The 15,733-nt window shown below is 51.9% G+C and overlaps 1 protein-coding gene across 1 annotated transcript; it reads left to right on the top strand.

The window, feature by feature from the left end:
• The first annotated feature begins 2,216 nt into the window (after nucleotides 1–2,216).
• On the top strand, nucleotides 2,217–14,199 carry Ssc4d (scavenger receptor cysteine rich family member with 4 domains). Its single transcript, XM_013120781.3, is given in 11 exon segments — nucleotides 2,217–2,457; nucleotides 4,268–4,303; nucleotides 4,429–4,734; nucleotides 6,346–6,362; nucleotides 6,364–6,424; nucleotides 6,919–7,233; nucleotides 8,866–8,943; nucleotides 10,202–10,276; nucleotides 10,376–10,687; nucleotides 11,632–11,709; nucleotides 13,231–14,199. Coding segments are annotated over 11 exon segments (1,761 nt in total). The 5' UTR covers nucleotides 2,217–2,291; the 3' UTR covers nucleotides 13,548–14,199.
• Nucleotides 14,200–15,733: the final 1,534 nt, after the last annotated feature.

The raw sequence follows: 15,733 nt of genomic DNA, 5'->3' as shown, positions 1-15,733 counted from the left end.
TACTCACAGAGATCCACCTGCCTCTGCCTCCTGAGTGCTGGGATTAAAGGCGTGCGCCACCACCACCACCTGGCGGGAAATTTTTTTAAGATTTATTTATTCATTGTATACACAGTGTTCTGCCTGCATGTATGCCTGTATATCAGAAGAGGACACCAGATCTCATTACAGAGGTTGTGAGCCACCATGTGATTGCTGAGAATTGAACTCAGGACCTTTGGAAGAGCAGCCTGTGCTCTTAATCTCTGAGCTATCTCTCCAGCCCAAGATTCATTTATTTTTATGTGGTATATTGCCTGCAAGTATGTCTGTGTGAGGTGCAAGGTCCCTTGGGAATGGAGTGACAGGCAGTTGTGAGTTGCCATGTGGGTGGTGGGAATTGAACCGAGGTCCTCTGGAAGACCAAGTCAGTGCTCTTAACGGCTGAGCCATCTCTCCAGCTTGCCTTTGGGGATTTTGTTTTTGTTTTGTGAGAGGGATGGGGAGCCAAACCCGAGTCTGACTCTGCTTACCTCAAACTGGCCTGGTGCTCAGCAGGTAGCCAGGCTTTGCCTCAAACTTGTGAGAATTCTCCTGACTCGGAAGTAAACAACCAACCATAATGCGATTTTTGTTTTGTTTGACTTTTGAGACAGAGTCTCATTGTAGCTCAGGCTGACTTCAGTCTTACTATGTAGTTGAGGGTGACCTTGAATGTTTTAAAAATATTTATTTATTTATTTATTTATTTATTGACTGTGTATGAGTATTCTGCCTACATTTGTGTATGGGCACCATGTGGCTGGTGCCTAAGGTGGTCAGAGGAGAGCACGGGGTCCTCTGGGACTGGAAGTAGGGGGTGGCTGTGAGTCACCACGTAAGTGCCGGGAATGAACCTGGGTCCTTCTGGAAGAGCAGCAAGGGTGAGTGGTCTTTTTTTTTTTTTTTTTGGTTTTTCGAGACAGGGTTTCGAGACAGCTTTAGAGGCTGTCCTGGAACTCACTCTGTAGACCAGGCTGGCCTCGAACTCACAGAGATCTGCCTGCCTCTGCCTCCCGAGTGCTGGGATTAAAGGTGTGCGTGCCCCACCAACGCCCAGCAGGTGAGTGGTCTTAACTGCTGAGCCATCTCCCTAGCCTGACCTGAACTGATCTTCCTGGCTCCACCCTTATCCTGTGTGTGTGTGTATGTGTGTGTGTGTGTGTGTGTGTGTGTGTGTGTGTGTGTGTGTGTGTGTTTGCAGTCGTGTACACACATAAAACGCATGAGAGGCCAGATGTGGATGTCAATTGTCCTCCTCACTCACTGCACCTTTCTTGAGACAGGATCTGCACTCAGAAGGCAGGCAGGTCTCTGTGAAATCAAGCCCAGCGTGATCCACATAGCCAGTTGTATGACAGGAAGAGTAAAACTCTGTCTTAAAAAACTAAATAGCTCGCCAGGCGTTGGTGGCGCACGCCTTTAATACCAGTAATCGGGAGGCAGAAGCAGGAGGATCTCTGTGAGTCTGAGGCCAGCCTGGTCTACAGAGCAAGTTCCCGGACAGCCTCCAAAGCAATATAGAGAAACCCTGTCTCGGGGGAAAAAAACAAAAAAACAACCAAACAAGCCAGGCGTTTGTGGTGCATGCCTTTGATCCCAGCAGTTGGGAGGCAGATCTCTGGGTTCAGGGCCAGCCTGGTCTACAAAGCAAGTTCACAAAGAAACCCTGTTGCAAGAAAAAACAAAATAATAATAATGTAATGAATTAAGTAAATAGATAAATAATATACCTACAGCCCCCTAAAATTAACTGGGTTATTAAGTACCACCTGTAGTACCAGCCACACTTTGGGCTATGAAGGCCTGGAGGACTAACCTCTGAGCCGCTGGGTCTGCCTTAGCTGGGACCCACCAGCCTGCCGAGCCCACACCATCTGTTGTCTTTGCACAGTCTTTGCTACAGACAAGTGCAGTTCCTTAATTTCTATGCCCCATCTTTCTTTTTCTTTCTCCTTTTGTGAATGGACCTGGGCCTGTATGAGTCCAGCAGGGACCCTCCCCCTGAGTCACACCCCTCAGCTCCTCAATCAGAGGTTGTGGGTGGACTCCTGCGGAACCCTTCCTCCAGATTCTCGATGGCAGATTCTAGGCAAGCATTCTGCTGAACCTCGTCCTGGGCCACGCCCGTCTCTCATCTCCTAACTGTTGCACCTTCTTCCCCTCCCATGCGGATTTGTCCTTCCCTCCTGCAGCTGGCCCGGCAGCTGGAAATAAACACTGGGGAGCGCCAGTTCCAGATGTTCCAGCTGTGACTCCTCCTTGGATTCTTGATGGGACCCTCTGAAAAGCCATCCACTGCCTGGACACACAAGGAAGCAGACATGCAAATCGGCCCCCAGCCTGATGAGTGGAGCAGGGGATGGAAGCCTGGGGATGGGGGTGCTGTCCCTCTGCCCCTCTGCCCGGCACTGTCCTTCCTTCTTCTCTTCCCACTGGGTGAGTATTCCCAGCCAGAGCCCGCTCCCCCTTTCTAGCTCTCAGTTTCCCCACTGTCCGGCTGGGGTGGGAGACCAGGCATGGTGGTGCTTATTTGTAATCTCAGTACTTGGAAAGTAAAAGCAGAAGAGCCAGCCTGGGCTACATGAGACCCTGTCTCAAAACAGCCAAAACAAGGGGCTGGAGAGATGGCTCAGAGGTTAAGAGCACTGACTGCTCTTCCAGAGGACCAGGGTTCAATTCTCACCAACCACATGGTGGCTCACAACTGTCTGTGATGAGATCTGACACCCTCTCCTGGCATGCAGGCACACATGCAGGGAGAACACTGTATACATAATAAATAAATAAATCTCTTTAAAAGCAAACAAACAAGCCAGGCAGTCGTAGCCCAGGCCTTTAAATCCCAGCACTTAGGAGGCAGAGGCGGGCAGATCTCTGAGTCTGAGGTTAGCTTGGTCTACAGCCAGGGCTACACAGAGAAACCTTGTCTTCAAAAAGCCAAACAAACAAAACAAAAACTAGCCTTTAGTCCCAGCACTCAGGAGGCAGAGGCAGGTGGATCTCTGAGTTTGAGGCCAGTCTGATCTACAGATTGAGTTCCAGGACAGCCAGAACTGCTAAACAGAGAAGCCCTGGTTTGAAAAACAAGCAAACAAAAAGAATAAGATAGGCAAAATGACTCATCAAGCCTAACGACCTGAGTTAGATTCCTAGAACCTGCATGGTGGAAAGAGACCCAACTTCCCAAAGATGTTGTCCTGTGTACATGACACACGCATGCATGCTCACACACGTGCACACACCATGTATTTGTATTCAAAGAGAAAAAGCATGAGCAATGCTGATCAAGGCCTGTAACCTCAGCACCTAGGAGATAGAATCAGGGGCTAAAAAATTCAAAGCTATACTCGTTTTCACAGCAAATTCAAATTCCAGGTGAGCCTGGGCTATGTAACTCTACCTCAAGAAATCATTTAAAAGAGGGATTGGAGAATGTGGCTCACTGGTTAAGAGCACTGGCTCCTTTTGCAGAGGACCCAAATTCTATTCCCAGCATCCTCACGGTGGCTCACAACCACTTCAGTTCCAAGGGATCTCTTCTGGTCTCTGGTGGTACTGCATGTGGTGCACAGCATGTAGGCAAAGCACCCACACAATAAAATGAATTTTAAAACAATGCTAAAATGGCTAGTGAGAAGGCTTGGCAGATATACAGCACTTGCCACAACCACGGAGTTCAATTCCTGAGACCCATATGGTAGAGGGAGAGATCCACCTCCTACAAATTGTCCTTTGACCTCCACACACATGTACACATATATGTGGTGCACGCTTTCCATCCCAACAGAGGCAGGAGGATCTCTGTAAGTTCGAGACCAGCAGGGTCTGCAAAGCGAGTACCATGACAGCCACAGCTGTTACACAGGGAAACCCTGTCTTGAAAAACCAAAGGCCAACCAAACGAACAAAACCCCCTAATTCTTAAAAAGAAAAAAAGAAGCCAAACGCCCCTTTGTTGTAGAGAGAGAAGCCTCGGGCGCTAAGACTCCTGCAGGTAGCAGAGGGTACTCATGAGATTTTGCTACCGAGCAGACAAATGGGTCCTGCGCGCATCTGCAGTGGTCTCTGGACCACCGGGATAGGGAGGTTGGTGGGGCGGTCCTAGACAGAGGAGATGAGGCCTTTGGAAAAGGGCATCTCCCAGAGGAGGAGAGTGATGCTGAGACCCGTGGGAAGGGGAAGCTGCGTGAAGGGACCAGACCTCCAGAGCTGAGCAGAAACTCACGCCCTGCCTCGTCTGTTTCAGCCAGTGCCCTCCAGCCCACGCCATTGCCCTTTGCAGGTAGGCTCCGCCTCTTCCCTTACCTGTTCTCGGATACTCCCAAGCAGGCATGGCCCAGCCGCACTAGTTTGAAGGCTCCCATGCAATTCCCAGTTGTACCAGCTTGTCACCCCCCCTTCTTACAGAGCTGAGGCTGGTGGGGGGACCAAGCCGCTGCCGAGGGCGCCTGGAGGTCATGCACAGCGGTTCCTGGGGCAGTGTTTGCGATGATGACTGGGACGTTGTGGATGCCAACGTGGTGTGTCGTCAGCTGGGCTGTGGCCTGGCGCTGCCAGTACCGCGGCCGCTCGCCTTTGGCCAAGGCCGAGGCCCTATTTTCCTGGATAACGTGGAGTGCCGGGGGCAGGAAGCTTCCCTGAGCGAGTGTGGCAACAGGGGCTGGGGTGTCCACAACTGCTTTCACTATGAAGACGTGGCGGTCCTGTGCGACGGTGAGTGAAGGAAAGCGAGGCTGCGGGGTCAGGCAAGCTCACTCTCTGATGCTAGAGACCAAAGACACGGAGAGTTATCCTTTTTCCAGGGCTCGGTCCTCCTGCATTCTAACCAATCACTTTACCACCGAGCCACAAGCCCAGCCTGGGGCAAGATGTCTCTAGGCAAGTAATCTACCACAGACCTGTGCACCCCCAACCTGTCTGTCCGTCTGTCCATCCATCCATCCATCCATCCATCCATCCATCCATCCTTCATTTGAGATGAAGTCTCACATAGGCCAGGTTGGCCTGGAACACCTGATTCTCCTCCCTCCACCTGCTAGATGCTGGAATTATAGGCATGAATCGTCAAACCAGATTTACTCCTCCCATTTAATAACCTAGACCACTGGGGTGACCCTGGCCATAAGCTCTGCTGAACTTAGAGCTAGCTGCAGCAGGAACTCAAGAGTCATTAACCATGAGAACTGTTTTCTGGCTGGCAAGCCTTACAAGATCACAAGCTGTAGTCCCAGCCTAGACTTTCTGATTCTTCAGGTCTGGGATAGGGCTTGAGAATTTAATTTTTCTAATAAGTTCCTCAGGGATGTCAACTGCATTAAGAACTGGGCTTAAGGGATTGGAGAGATGGCTCAGCAGTCAAGGGCACTTGCTACTTTTCCAGAGGACTAGGGTTTGATTCCTAGCACCTACATGGTGGCTCTTAACCTCCCCTAATGCTAGTTCCTGGGGATCTAATGCCCTCTTCTGGCCTCCACAGGCACTGCATGTATGTGGGTATAGAAATTCATACAGTCAAAACAATCATATACATAAAATAAAAACAAGTAAAGGAGCTGTCAGGATGGCTCATTGGTTTAGAGAGAGCACTGGCAGGATTCACAGAGGACCTGGGGTGGGTTCCTAGCACCTTTACGATAGCTCACAGACATCCATAACTCTTGTGATCTCTGCAGACACTAGACACATACATGGTGCACAAACACACATGTAGACAAAGTGCTCATGAGAGGAGTAAGTCTAAAAAAGTTTATAACAACCAATCAATAGACACAGTGAAGATCAATAGAGGGCACCCAGCATAGACCTCTGGTCCCCACACACATGGGTGTACACACTGCACATGTACATCACACATGTAAACACCACACATACACACACCAAAAAGCATCAAGGGCTAAGCCTTTAGGCTGGCCTGGTGACACATACCTATAATAGTAGCATTTGGGAGGCAAGAGGATCAGAAGTTCAAGGTCATTCTTTTTTGTTTGTTTGTTTGGTTTTTCAAGACAGGGTTTCTTTGTGGCTTTAGAGGCTGTCCTGGAACTCGCTCTGTAGACCAGGCTGGCTTCAGACTCACAGAGATCCGCCTGCCTCTGCCTCCTGAGTGGAATGCTGGATTAAAGGATTGTGCACCCAGAATCTCCGGTCATTCTTACCTACATAGCAAGTTTGGGGCCAGACAGTGGCTGTCCATATCCAGGGTTTGGGGCTTCGGCCTTGAAAGCAGGCAGCTTAAGGTTCCAGACACGTGCCGCTCACTTGCTGTGTAAGGATGGAGAACGGAGTGATCCCTCTATCTTTGCTTCCGTCCTCCTTCCTCCGCAGAATTCTGGCACACGCAGCCCCCCTACAAGGAAGGTGTTGACCAGTCTAGCACCCCCCACAGCCCTCCAGAATGGAAAAGGTAAGTCGTCATCTTCGTTGTGCGGGAAGACCCTTGGTAGGCGGAGGAGGTGATAGAAAGGGGGGGGGGTGGCTTCAAGGTCACGTCTGCAATGTACAACAAGGACCCTCTTTTGAGGGACAAGTCCAGGGAGGGAGCCCAGAGCAGGGACCCATCACAGGGAGGGCTTCGTGGAAGAGGAAGTGTGACAGTCTTGAAAAGTGAGGTTTCCTTTGGGCAGCTGTACATGACAAACAGGCGTGCTGGAGAAGGCCAGGAGAGCAGGGATAGGTTTTAGGTCAGGATGACACAATCTAAACTGGTTAGCCTGGGACCCACAATCCACCTCTCTGGATTGTCCGAAGCTTGGGGGTGGGGGTGCTAGTTTATCCCTGCTGGCTCAGGGTACTGTCCCTGGCCAGGGAGGCCGGTGGGTACGTTGGGGAAATTGATGACAATGCCTCCTTGGGGGTCTATAAGGTGCTGCTTGCCCCGCTCTCATCCATATTCGCCAGGTGAGGGCAGCGTGCGCCTGGTGGGCGGCGCCGGCCCCTGTCAAGGCCGAGTGGAGATCCTGCACGGGGGCCTGTGGGGCACTGTATGTGACGATGACTGGGGGCTGCCGGATGCTGCTGTTGTATGCCGCCAGCTGGGCTGCGGGGCCGCCTTGGCCGCCACCACTAATGCCTTTTTCGGCTACGGCACCGGGCACATCTTGCTGGACAACGTTCACTGCGAAGGTGGAGAGCTCCGCCTGGCAGCCTGCCAGAGCCTGGGCTGGGGCGTGCACAACTGTGGACACCACGAAGATGCTGGGGCGCTCTGTGCAGGTATCAGGAGCAGGCAGGGGCGGGGCCAGGCCAGAGGGGCGGGGCCTTTCCAAGGAGTGGGTGTCCGTGGGAGAACTGGAAGAAGCTGGACTGAGGGCTGAGATGGCAAAGGGGCTTGGCTAACTGTACTTTCCAGATCTCTCCAGAAAGGCTCTGAAATTACCTGTATTTATCTCAGGCCTGCTCTGAGGAAGCAACTGAGAATAACTCTCATTCGCACACACTGCAGCTGTGTAGACTATTGTAGTACTCCTCTGTTATTAGAAATGCCTCCAGAATTTTCTAGCAATTCCCAAGTATTCTTCATAGACTATTTCAGAAAATAGCAAAAATATTCTAGGATTGCTCCCTCAAAGATACTTTCAAAACACCTATCTGCAATCCTGAGGAAGTAATAAATAGACTATTCTCCCATATGGACCCTCTCCAATTGGGGGGGGTTTCAGCAAATAAAAGGTAGGCATGGGGGGGGGGAGGATGTAGCTTGGTTGCATGCATGAAGCCCCGGGTTTAATCTTCAGCCCCACATAAACCAGGCATAGTGGTATATGCCTATAGCTCTAGCACTCAGGACATTAGCCATAACGATCATGGTCATCCCCTACTACATAAGGAGTTTGAAGCCAGTCTGGGCTACATAAAACCTTGTCTCAAAATAAGAAAAAGCTGGGTCTGGTGGTATGTACCTTTAACATCAGCTTTTAGGAGGCAATGGCAGGCTGATCTCTGTGAGTTCAAGGCCAGACAGGGCTACTGAGTGAGACCCTGTAAAATAAAATAAATGTGATTTTTGTCTTGTTGAGACAGGGTCTCACTCTAGCCCAGCTTGGCCTCCTCCTAACATTAGCTTCCTTAGCGCGGGTATTACCGGCACTAGCCCCCACATCCTGCCTAACAGATGGGGAATCAAACCCACAGCCTCGTGCTTATAAGCCAGGTATTCTGCCACTGGGCTAAATACACCCTTAGCCCAGCAAATAGGATTCTTGGAGCCAGGGCACCACTGCACAAATGGACTCTGTTCTGTTAGATGGAAAGTGTTTGCAGCAAACCAGAGCTCATCACTCCCATCTTACAGAAGGAGCCTTACCCAGAGTCACCCAGAGCCCTACAGAACCGTCCCTGACCTTGCTCAATGGAGTCCATGCTCCTCCCCTTTCTATCCTCATTTTATCTATAGACTAGGATAAAGATTCTCCAGTCTTTTAATTTGGCCTGGCTTTGAACTCAGTATGTAAAGGGTGACCCTACATTTCTGCCATCTCCGCGATGCTGGGATCACGGACATATGCAACCACACCATTTTACGTGATGTTAGGATGGACCAAGGGCCTCATGCATGCTAGGCAAGCACTCTACCAGCTGAGCTATGAACTGGCCTAGTCTTATTCTGAGAGACCCGCAGAAATGAGCAGCGGTCCTTAGTAGGCGGAACTCTGCATCTCTATTTTGCACACACTGGGCTTCTTGAGAACACTGGACACGGAGATGAAAGCATGCAACGGGCTTGCATTCATCTGCCTCCCACACATAAGATACTAAGGTCGAGGTTGGGCTGCGAGTCCAATTTGTCTTGTTTTGGGAAACAATCTTAGTCCTGTGAGTGACCCTCTGTCTTTTCTTCTGCTGCAGTACTGGACCCTCCAACTGTCACAGCACTGCCTCCCTCTGCCACAATAGAAGGCTGGGCGTGGCCCACTGAGCCGGCAGGTGAAGAACCCAGCCTCCCGGCTGGAAGGGTTGGGACAGGGCGGGCAGTGGTGGGAACCCAGGAGGACACAGCAAAGCGACTTCAGCTCAGGCTGTGGGGCAGATGGTGGAGACGGGTGAGAACAAATGAGCAGATGGGAGCGTGGATGGCGCTCAGATACAGAGTGGTGAGAGATGAAGATGACACTCAGATACAGAGTGGGTAAGAGATGAGGATGACAGAGAGATGAAGATGACACTCAGATACAGAGTGGGTAAGAGATGAGGATGGCGCTCAGATACAGAGTGGTGAGAGATGAAGGTGACACTCAGATACAGAGTGGTAAGAGATGAGGATGAGAGAGAGATGAAGATGACACTCAGATACAGAGTGGTGAGAGATGAGGATGACACTCAGATACAGAGTGGTGAGAGATGAAGGTGACACTCAGATACAGAGTGGTGAGAGATGAGGATGACAGAGAGATGAGGATGACACTCAGATACAGAGTGGTGAGAGATGAGGATGTTTCAGTCAAATCAGGGATTGCTGCTGAGGGGGGACAGAGGCCACGGAAGGAATTCAAGTGGAAAACAAAGGTTAGGAGTGAGTTTGGAATTAGAGCTACAGATGTCACTGTGACCAAATTAGTATAATTAAGATTTGGGAGTTGAGGGTTGCAACTCACGCTAATCGAGTTAGCATCCCTCAGTGCAAGCATTCCATCCCAGCACCACATAAATGAGGCATGGTGGTTCACGCCAAGTTGAAGCCGGAGAGCTTTGGAGTTCAGAGCCAACCTAAGCGGCACAGCAAGACCTTGTCTTGTCTTGAAAACCCTAAAGATTTTAGCTGGGCAGTGGTGGCGCACGCCTTTCATCCCAGCACTCGGAAGGCAGAGGCAGGCGGATCTCTGTGAGTTCCAGGCCAGCCTCGTCTACGGAGCTAGTTCCAGGGCAGCCTCCAAAGCTACACAGGGAAACCCTGTCTGGAAAAACCAAAAACCAAAAAGAAAAAAAAACCCTAAAGATTTTAACCCTAGAACACGGGAGGCAGATCTCTGTGAATCTGAGCCGTGTGTATATTTCAGGCCAGTGAAGGCTACATATTGAGAGCCTGTCTCGAAAAAAAGGGTGGAAAAACCCAAAAGATGTTTATTGCTCACAAATCTTCACAGAACGACTCCAGAGACAGCACCGTGGCTCTGGGTCTGAGGCAGGGAAGTGGGTGTGTGAATGGCCTCCTCGGCCCCCTCCAAAGGCTCACTTGTCTCCACAGCTACTGGAGCGGGTGCCCCGCCATCCAGGGACACCGTGCGGCTCACCACGGCAGCCTGGGGTTTGGGGAGGAAAAGTAAGTGGCCTCCGGGACCCCGCGGGGGGGTGGGATGCGGGGTGGGGGGCCCCGTCTCCCCAGCCCGGCCCCTCTGGCCCCGGCCCGTGCGCCCTGCAGGCGGTAGGCTGCGGCTGGTAGGCGGCCCGAGCCCATGCCGCGGCCGCGTGGAGGTGCTGTACGCCGGGGGTTGGGGCACCGTGTGCGACGACGACTGGGACTTCGCGGACGCGCGCGTGGCCTGTCGCGAGGCGGGGTGCGGGCCCGCGCTAGGAGCCACGGGCCTTGGTCATTTCGGCTACGGCCGAGGCCCCGTGCTGCTGGACAACGTGGGCTGCGCCGGCACCGAGGCCCGCCTCAGCGACTGCTTCCACCTGGGCTGGGGCCAGCACAACTGCGGCCACCACGAGGACGCCGGAGCGCTGTGCGCAGGTGAAGCGGTGGCGCGGGAGGAGGGGTGCGGTCCAAAGGGGGGCGGGCGGGGGCGGGGCCCGCTGGGGGAGGGGCCTCAGCGGGCACGGGCTGCGGTGTGCGCACGCGCTCACTGACAAGCTGGGCGGGGCTGACGCGGAAAAGGGGGCGGGGTGTCGTGGGGGGGCGGAGCAGGAAGCGGATGAGCAGGGCAGTGCGTGGGCCCTCACAGCCTGTGGGCGGGGCCTCTTGAAACACACGCGGCGGCGGTGGGGCCAAGTCCGAAAGGCATGGGTGGGGTCGTGCGCAGGCGCTTACCGCCCTGTAGGCGGGCCCTGTGTGGCCTTCAGGGCCGGCCCAAGATGGGGAAAACGAGCGTGAAGCTGTACGCAGGCGCCCACTGTCGGCCGGGGGCTCACGTCACAGGCTTAGGCAGGGTTTCATGAGGAATAGGCGTGGCAGTCTCTGCTGCATTGCAGCGGAAGTATTAAGCAAAGGGGTGCCGCCGGATCGTCAAGGACTCTCTGCGACTGCGCGGTAGGGGCGTGGCCGGAAGGGCGAGTCCCCTGCAGGGAGAGACTAGGGCGCGACCTAAGGAGAGTTCCTACTAACTTGTAAAGGGTTGCGTGTTTTATTCCCTCCCTGCTGAGTCAAGGTTCCTCCTAAGTACTAGTGGCGGCATGGACTACTCTCCCAGAGCTAGCCTTTGACTTTCCAGAGAAATCAATGAAAAAAGGGGCTTACAAAGTCTGAGAGGACATTGCCAATTCCTTTTGTTCGTGGCTATCTCCATCTTTATTGAATGCCCAGACCTAGGGGCCCTCCTGTTTCTCCTGCCTTAGTGTGGTAGCTCTTCGAAGTCCTGTCTCTGCAACCTGGGAAGGTTAGGAGGGAGGCATGTTCCCCAGTATGACAGCCATCTCTCTCTCTCTTTTTTTTTTTTTTTTTTGCCCTTGCCGAGCCAGGCCCGGAGGAGCTGGGACTTCAAGTCCAGCAGGATGGTTCTGAGACCACCCGAATGCCTAGTCCTCGGCCCAGAGATGGTAGGTGTCTACTGTCACTGCAAATGAGGTTGGAACCTTGGAGGTAAAATGGACCTGGACTGAGGAAGGGATGACAGCAGGTCAGCAGAACTGACCAGGTCCTAGAACACTTGACCTTTTGTGTTGTTCTCAGGCCTCGTCAATGAGAGTATAATACACAGGAAGAAGCAGGTAGATTTTAGACCGCAGCAGTTTTACAGCTCAGTGATTACAGTGCTTGCCTAAGCATGCAGGAGCTCCAGGCTGAATCTAGCCATGTCTTGCATAGACCAGCCCTTTCTGAGCCCTGGCTTTCTCTGTGACAGAGCACCTCATAAATTGGGTGTCTTGGGTCCGGCGTTGGTGGCGCACACCTTTAATCCCAGCACTCGGGAGGCAGAGGCAGGTGGATCTCTGTGAGTTCGAGGCCAGCCTGGTCTACAGAGCTAGCTCCAGGACAGCCTCTAAAACAATACAGAGAAACCCTGTCTCGAAAAAACCAAAAAAAAAAAAAAAAATTGGGTGTTTTGGAGCACCCCTGTAACTCCAACACTTGGGAGAACTGAGGCAGAAAAAGCAGTTCAAGGCCAGTTTTGTGTGTTCTGAAGCCAGCCCGGGTCTCACAACTCTAAATAAAATATTATTAGAGCGATCTAGAAACTTCTAGTGTTGGGAGCAAACTGAAGGAATGCGGAGCCTTTCTTGGAGCAAACAGTGAGAGAATGCAGAATTAGGCATGAAGGCCTGGGGCTTTCATCCCAACATTATGGAGACTTAGGTCGGAAGGATAGTGAATTCAAGGCCAGCCTGAGCCACTTTCACAGGTTCTACCTCAGGAAAAAAAACAACAGATTAGCTCAGGGAATCCAGGTGTGGAAGGGGAGACGGGAAACTTTGGAGGACAAGAAGACATGGTCACAGCCTCCAAACACCTAGCCTGTGGCTCGGGGGCTGAGACTCCAAGCCGAGCACTGAGAACCTATCTCCTTCAGTCCTGTTGCCCGCACTCCCTGTCCTGAGGGCTTCCAGGGTGATGCTGTGTCCCTGTCAGCACCCTTTGTCTCCTCCTTCCATCCCTTTACCTAATCTATCAAGTTTCCAGAATGAGTCAGCTCCTTCTTTTAAAAACAGGGCTTTTGTGTTGTTGTTGTTTTGTTTTTTACTATTTTGTCTCTTGAGGGTCTTATTACATAGCTCTGGCTGACCTGATATTTCTCTGTGGACAAGGCTGGCCTCAAACTTGCAGAGATCTGCCTGTCCCTACCTCCCTAGCACTGGGATTAAAGGTGTATACCACCTTGTCCAGCATTGTTTATCGGTGTCTGTGTATATGTCTGTGTGTGTGTGCAAGCATATGTGAGCACACAACAGTATGAATGTGAAGCTTAGAGGACAATCTGTGAGAGTTTGTCTTCTCCCTCCACCAAATGCGTGTTGGGGATAGAACTCAAGTCATCTGGCTTGGTGGCAAGCGCCCCCAACCATGGGGCCATCTATTGAGCCTTTGGGCTTTTCTGACCCCGAGCCTCATCTCTAACACAGGGCACCTCCGCCTAGCTAGTGGAACCCACCGATGTGAGGGGCGTGTAGAGCTCTTCCTAGGACAGCAGTGGGGCACTGTTTGCGATGACGCCTGGGACCTACGGGCAGCCATTGTCCTGTGCCGTCAGCTGGGGTGTGGCCAGGCTCTGGCAGCCCCTGGCGAGGCCCACTTTGGCCCAGGCAGAGGCCCCATCCTCTTGGACAATGTCAAATGCCGAGGAGACGAGAGCACCTTGCTACTCTGCTCTCATATCCGCTGGGACGTCCACAACTGTGACCACAGCGAGGATGCCAGTGTCCTGTGCCAGCCATTGTGACCCAGCTGACTCTGCACTCCATATCACATCAAAGGAGCCTGTGGGGAACTGCCCCTCCTTTGCCAGGACACCCTCCTGTGATTTCCGCAGTTCCTGGTGCCCCTTCCCCCTTGCATGGGGGAGCTGACTGCGGTACCCTGCCTCCATCTCTCACTGTGTGGTCTCAGACTGTTGTCATCTGCTGGAGGCCCAGTACAGTGAACACGGCAAGAAGATGTGGGAGAATGACTCATCTCTTTTCTTTGGGGGAACTCTTACACAGTAACCCCAACCATTCTTCCCTGCACACATACCCATGAGGCCTGGGCTCTCTGTAAATGCCCTCAAACCCTTCTAATGACTTATCTTGGTCTCCCCCCCAAAAAGAGGGGTGACAGAAGGGGTTGGGCTGCTCATTTCTATAGACTGACAGGGGACTGCAGAAGGTCCTAGGTCGTCACCTTCCCTGCTGGGTGAGGACCTGGACTCAGATGGTGCTCGGCTGAACAAGGGGGCTGCAGGGGCCAAAGCAGGGACAGGAGGTGCCCTTCCTGTAGCACCTCTCATTTCTGCTGCCCCCCGGCACAGAGCCTCCGCCTTGCGGTAGCAAAGAAGCCCAGAGGCCTGTAGCCACTGTTTCATAGGTGCCAAGTCAATAAAGCATTATCCCCCAGCCTTTTAGCTGAGGTCATTGTTTGAGAACCTGTATTCTGGCAGCTGGAAAGCCTCCAGACAGGACTTTCTGGAGAAAACCCTGAAAAAAGTTGAAAGACTGGTCCAAGAGCATCATCTGGAGTTTGCCCCAGGCTCATCATAGCCTGGAGATGCTGAATCACCATGGCAACCCTCAGGCCCCTGGAGGAGCTTTGGTCATCCTCTCCATCCTATTACACACTCACAAATCTGGACCCAGGGAGAGGAAGGAAGCACAGCATGTGTGTGCATGCCTGTAGTCCCTGTACTGGGGATGCTGAGGAAGGAAGAGCGCTGGGAGTTCCAGGCCAGCCAGAGCTATAGAGAGACACCCTGATTGAACATTTCCGGATAATAAAATGACAAAAAAAAAATTACTCTAGTAGTATACAGCTGTTACCTCTTTGAAGGAGTCACAGGCAGCATGGTGAGGAGCTCAAGGTGACCCTAGGCTACAAGAGACCTTGTCTAGAGAAAAAGAGAGAGACCCTGCCTGAGTCCCAGCATTTACATGCTGAAGCAAGTGGATTGGGAGTTTAAGGCAGCCAGAGCTTCTAGAGTGCCTCCTGGGTACTGGGGTTAAAGGTATGGACTACTATGCTTGTGTGTGTGTGTGTGTGTCTGTCTGTTTATGCTTTGTTCTCATTCATTCCTACCCTCTTTTTTTTTTCATTTTATATCTTTTTTTTATTAATATTTTTTTTTATTTTCCATTTTAAATTTAGATAAGAAACAAGGTTGCTTCACAAGTCAGTACGAGGTCCCTCTCCCTTTCCCTCCCCTCCTCCTGTGCCCTCCCATTCCTGCCCTCTTTATGCCTTTGCTATTCTGGACATCCTTTTTAAAAATCATTTATTTGTATTTTATGTGCATTGGTATTTTGCCTGCATGTCTGTCTGTGTGAGTATGCAAGATCAGTTGAAACAGAAGTTGGGAACAGTTGTGAGCTGCTGTGTGGGTGCTGAGACTTGAACCCAGGTCCTCTGGAAGAGCATCCGGCACCCTTAACTGAAAGCCATCTTTCTGACAACCCGTTCCCCACTTTTGCTATACAAAGCTGGGTGCAGTGCCCCACACCTTTCTCTCAGCTTTAGGGAGGCAGAGACAGGTGAATCTCTGTGAGCTCAAGGCAAGCCTGAACTACAGATTGAGTTCAAAAGCAGCCGAGAGTACTTAGAGAAATTGTTTCAAAACAATAACAAAAAAACCAGTTGTCCTCTGACCACTACATGTAGATTATGGTACACATTTGTGTTTCCACACACAAACATGTAGGAAGGTGGTGGTGGCACACGTGTTTAATCCCAACACTAGGGAGGCAGAGGCGGTTGGATCCCTGTGAGTTCAAGACCCGCCTGGTCTACAAGAGCTAGTTCCAGGACAGCCTCCAAAACTACAGAGAGAAACCCTGTCTCGAAAAAAAACCGAAGAGCGAAAAAAGGAAGAAAAGAAAAAAGAGGGTACCGAGAGATGACTCAGCAATTAAGAGTGCTTGCTATTACGTAGTTCCTGAG

This window comes from Mesocricetus auratus, unplaced genomic scaffold, assembly GCF_017639785.1.
Source record: "Mesocricetus auratus isolate SY011 unplaced genomic scaffold, BCM_Maur_2.0 Super-Scaffold_100025, whole genome shotgun sequence".
Taxonomy (NCBI): domain Eukaryota; kingdom Metazoa; phylum Chordata; class Mammalia; order Rodentia; family Cricetidae; genus Mesocricetus; species Mesocricetus auratus.
The sequence above is the reverse complement of the archived record's forward strand: the minus strand, read 5'-3'. Positions and strand labels throughout refer to the sequence as shown.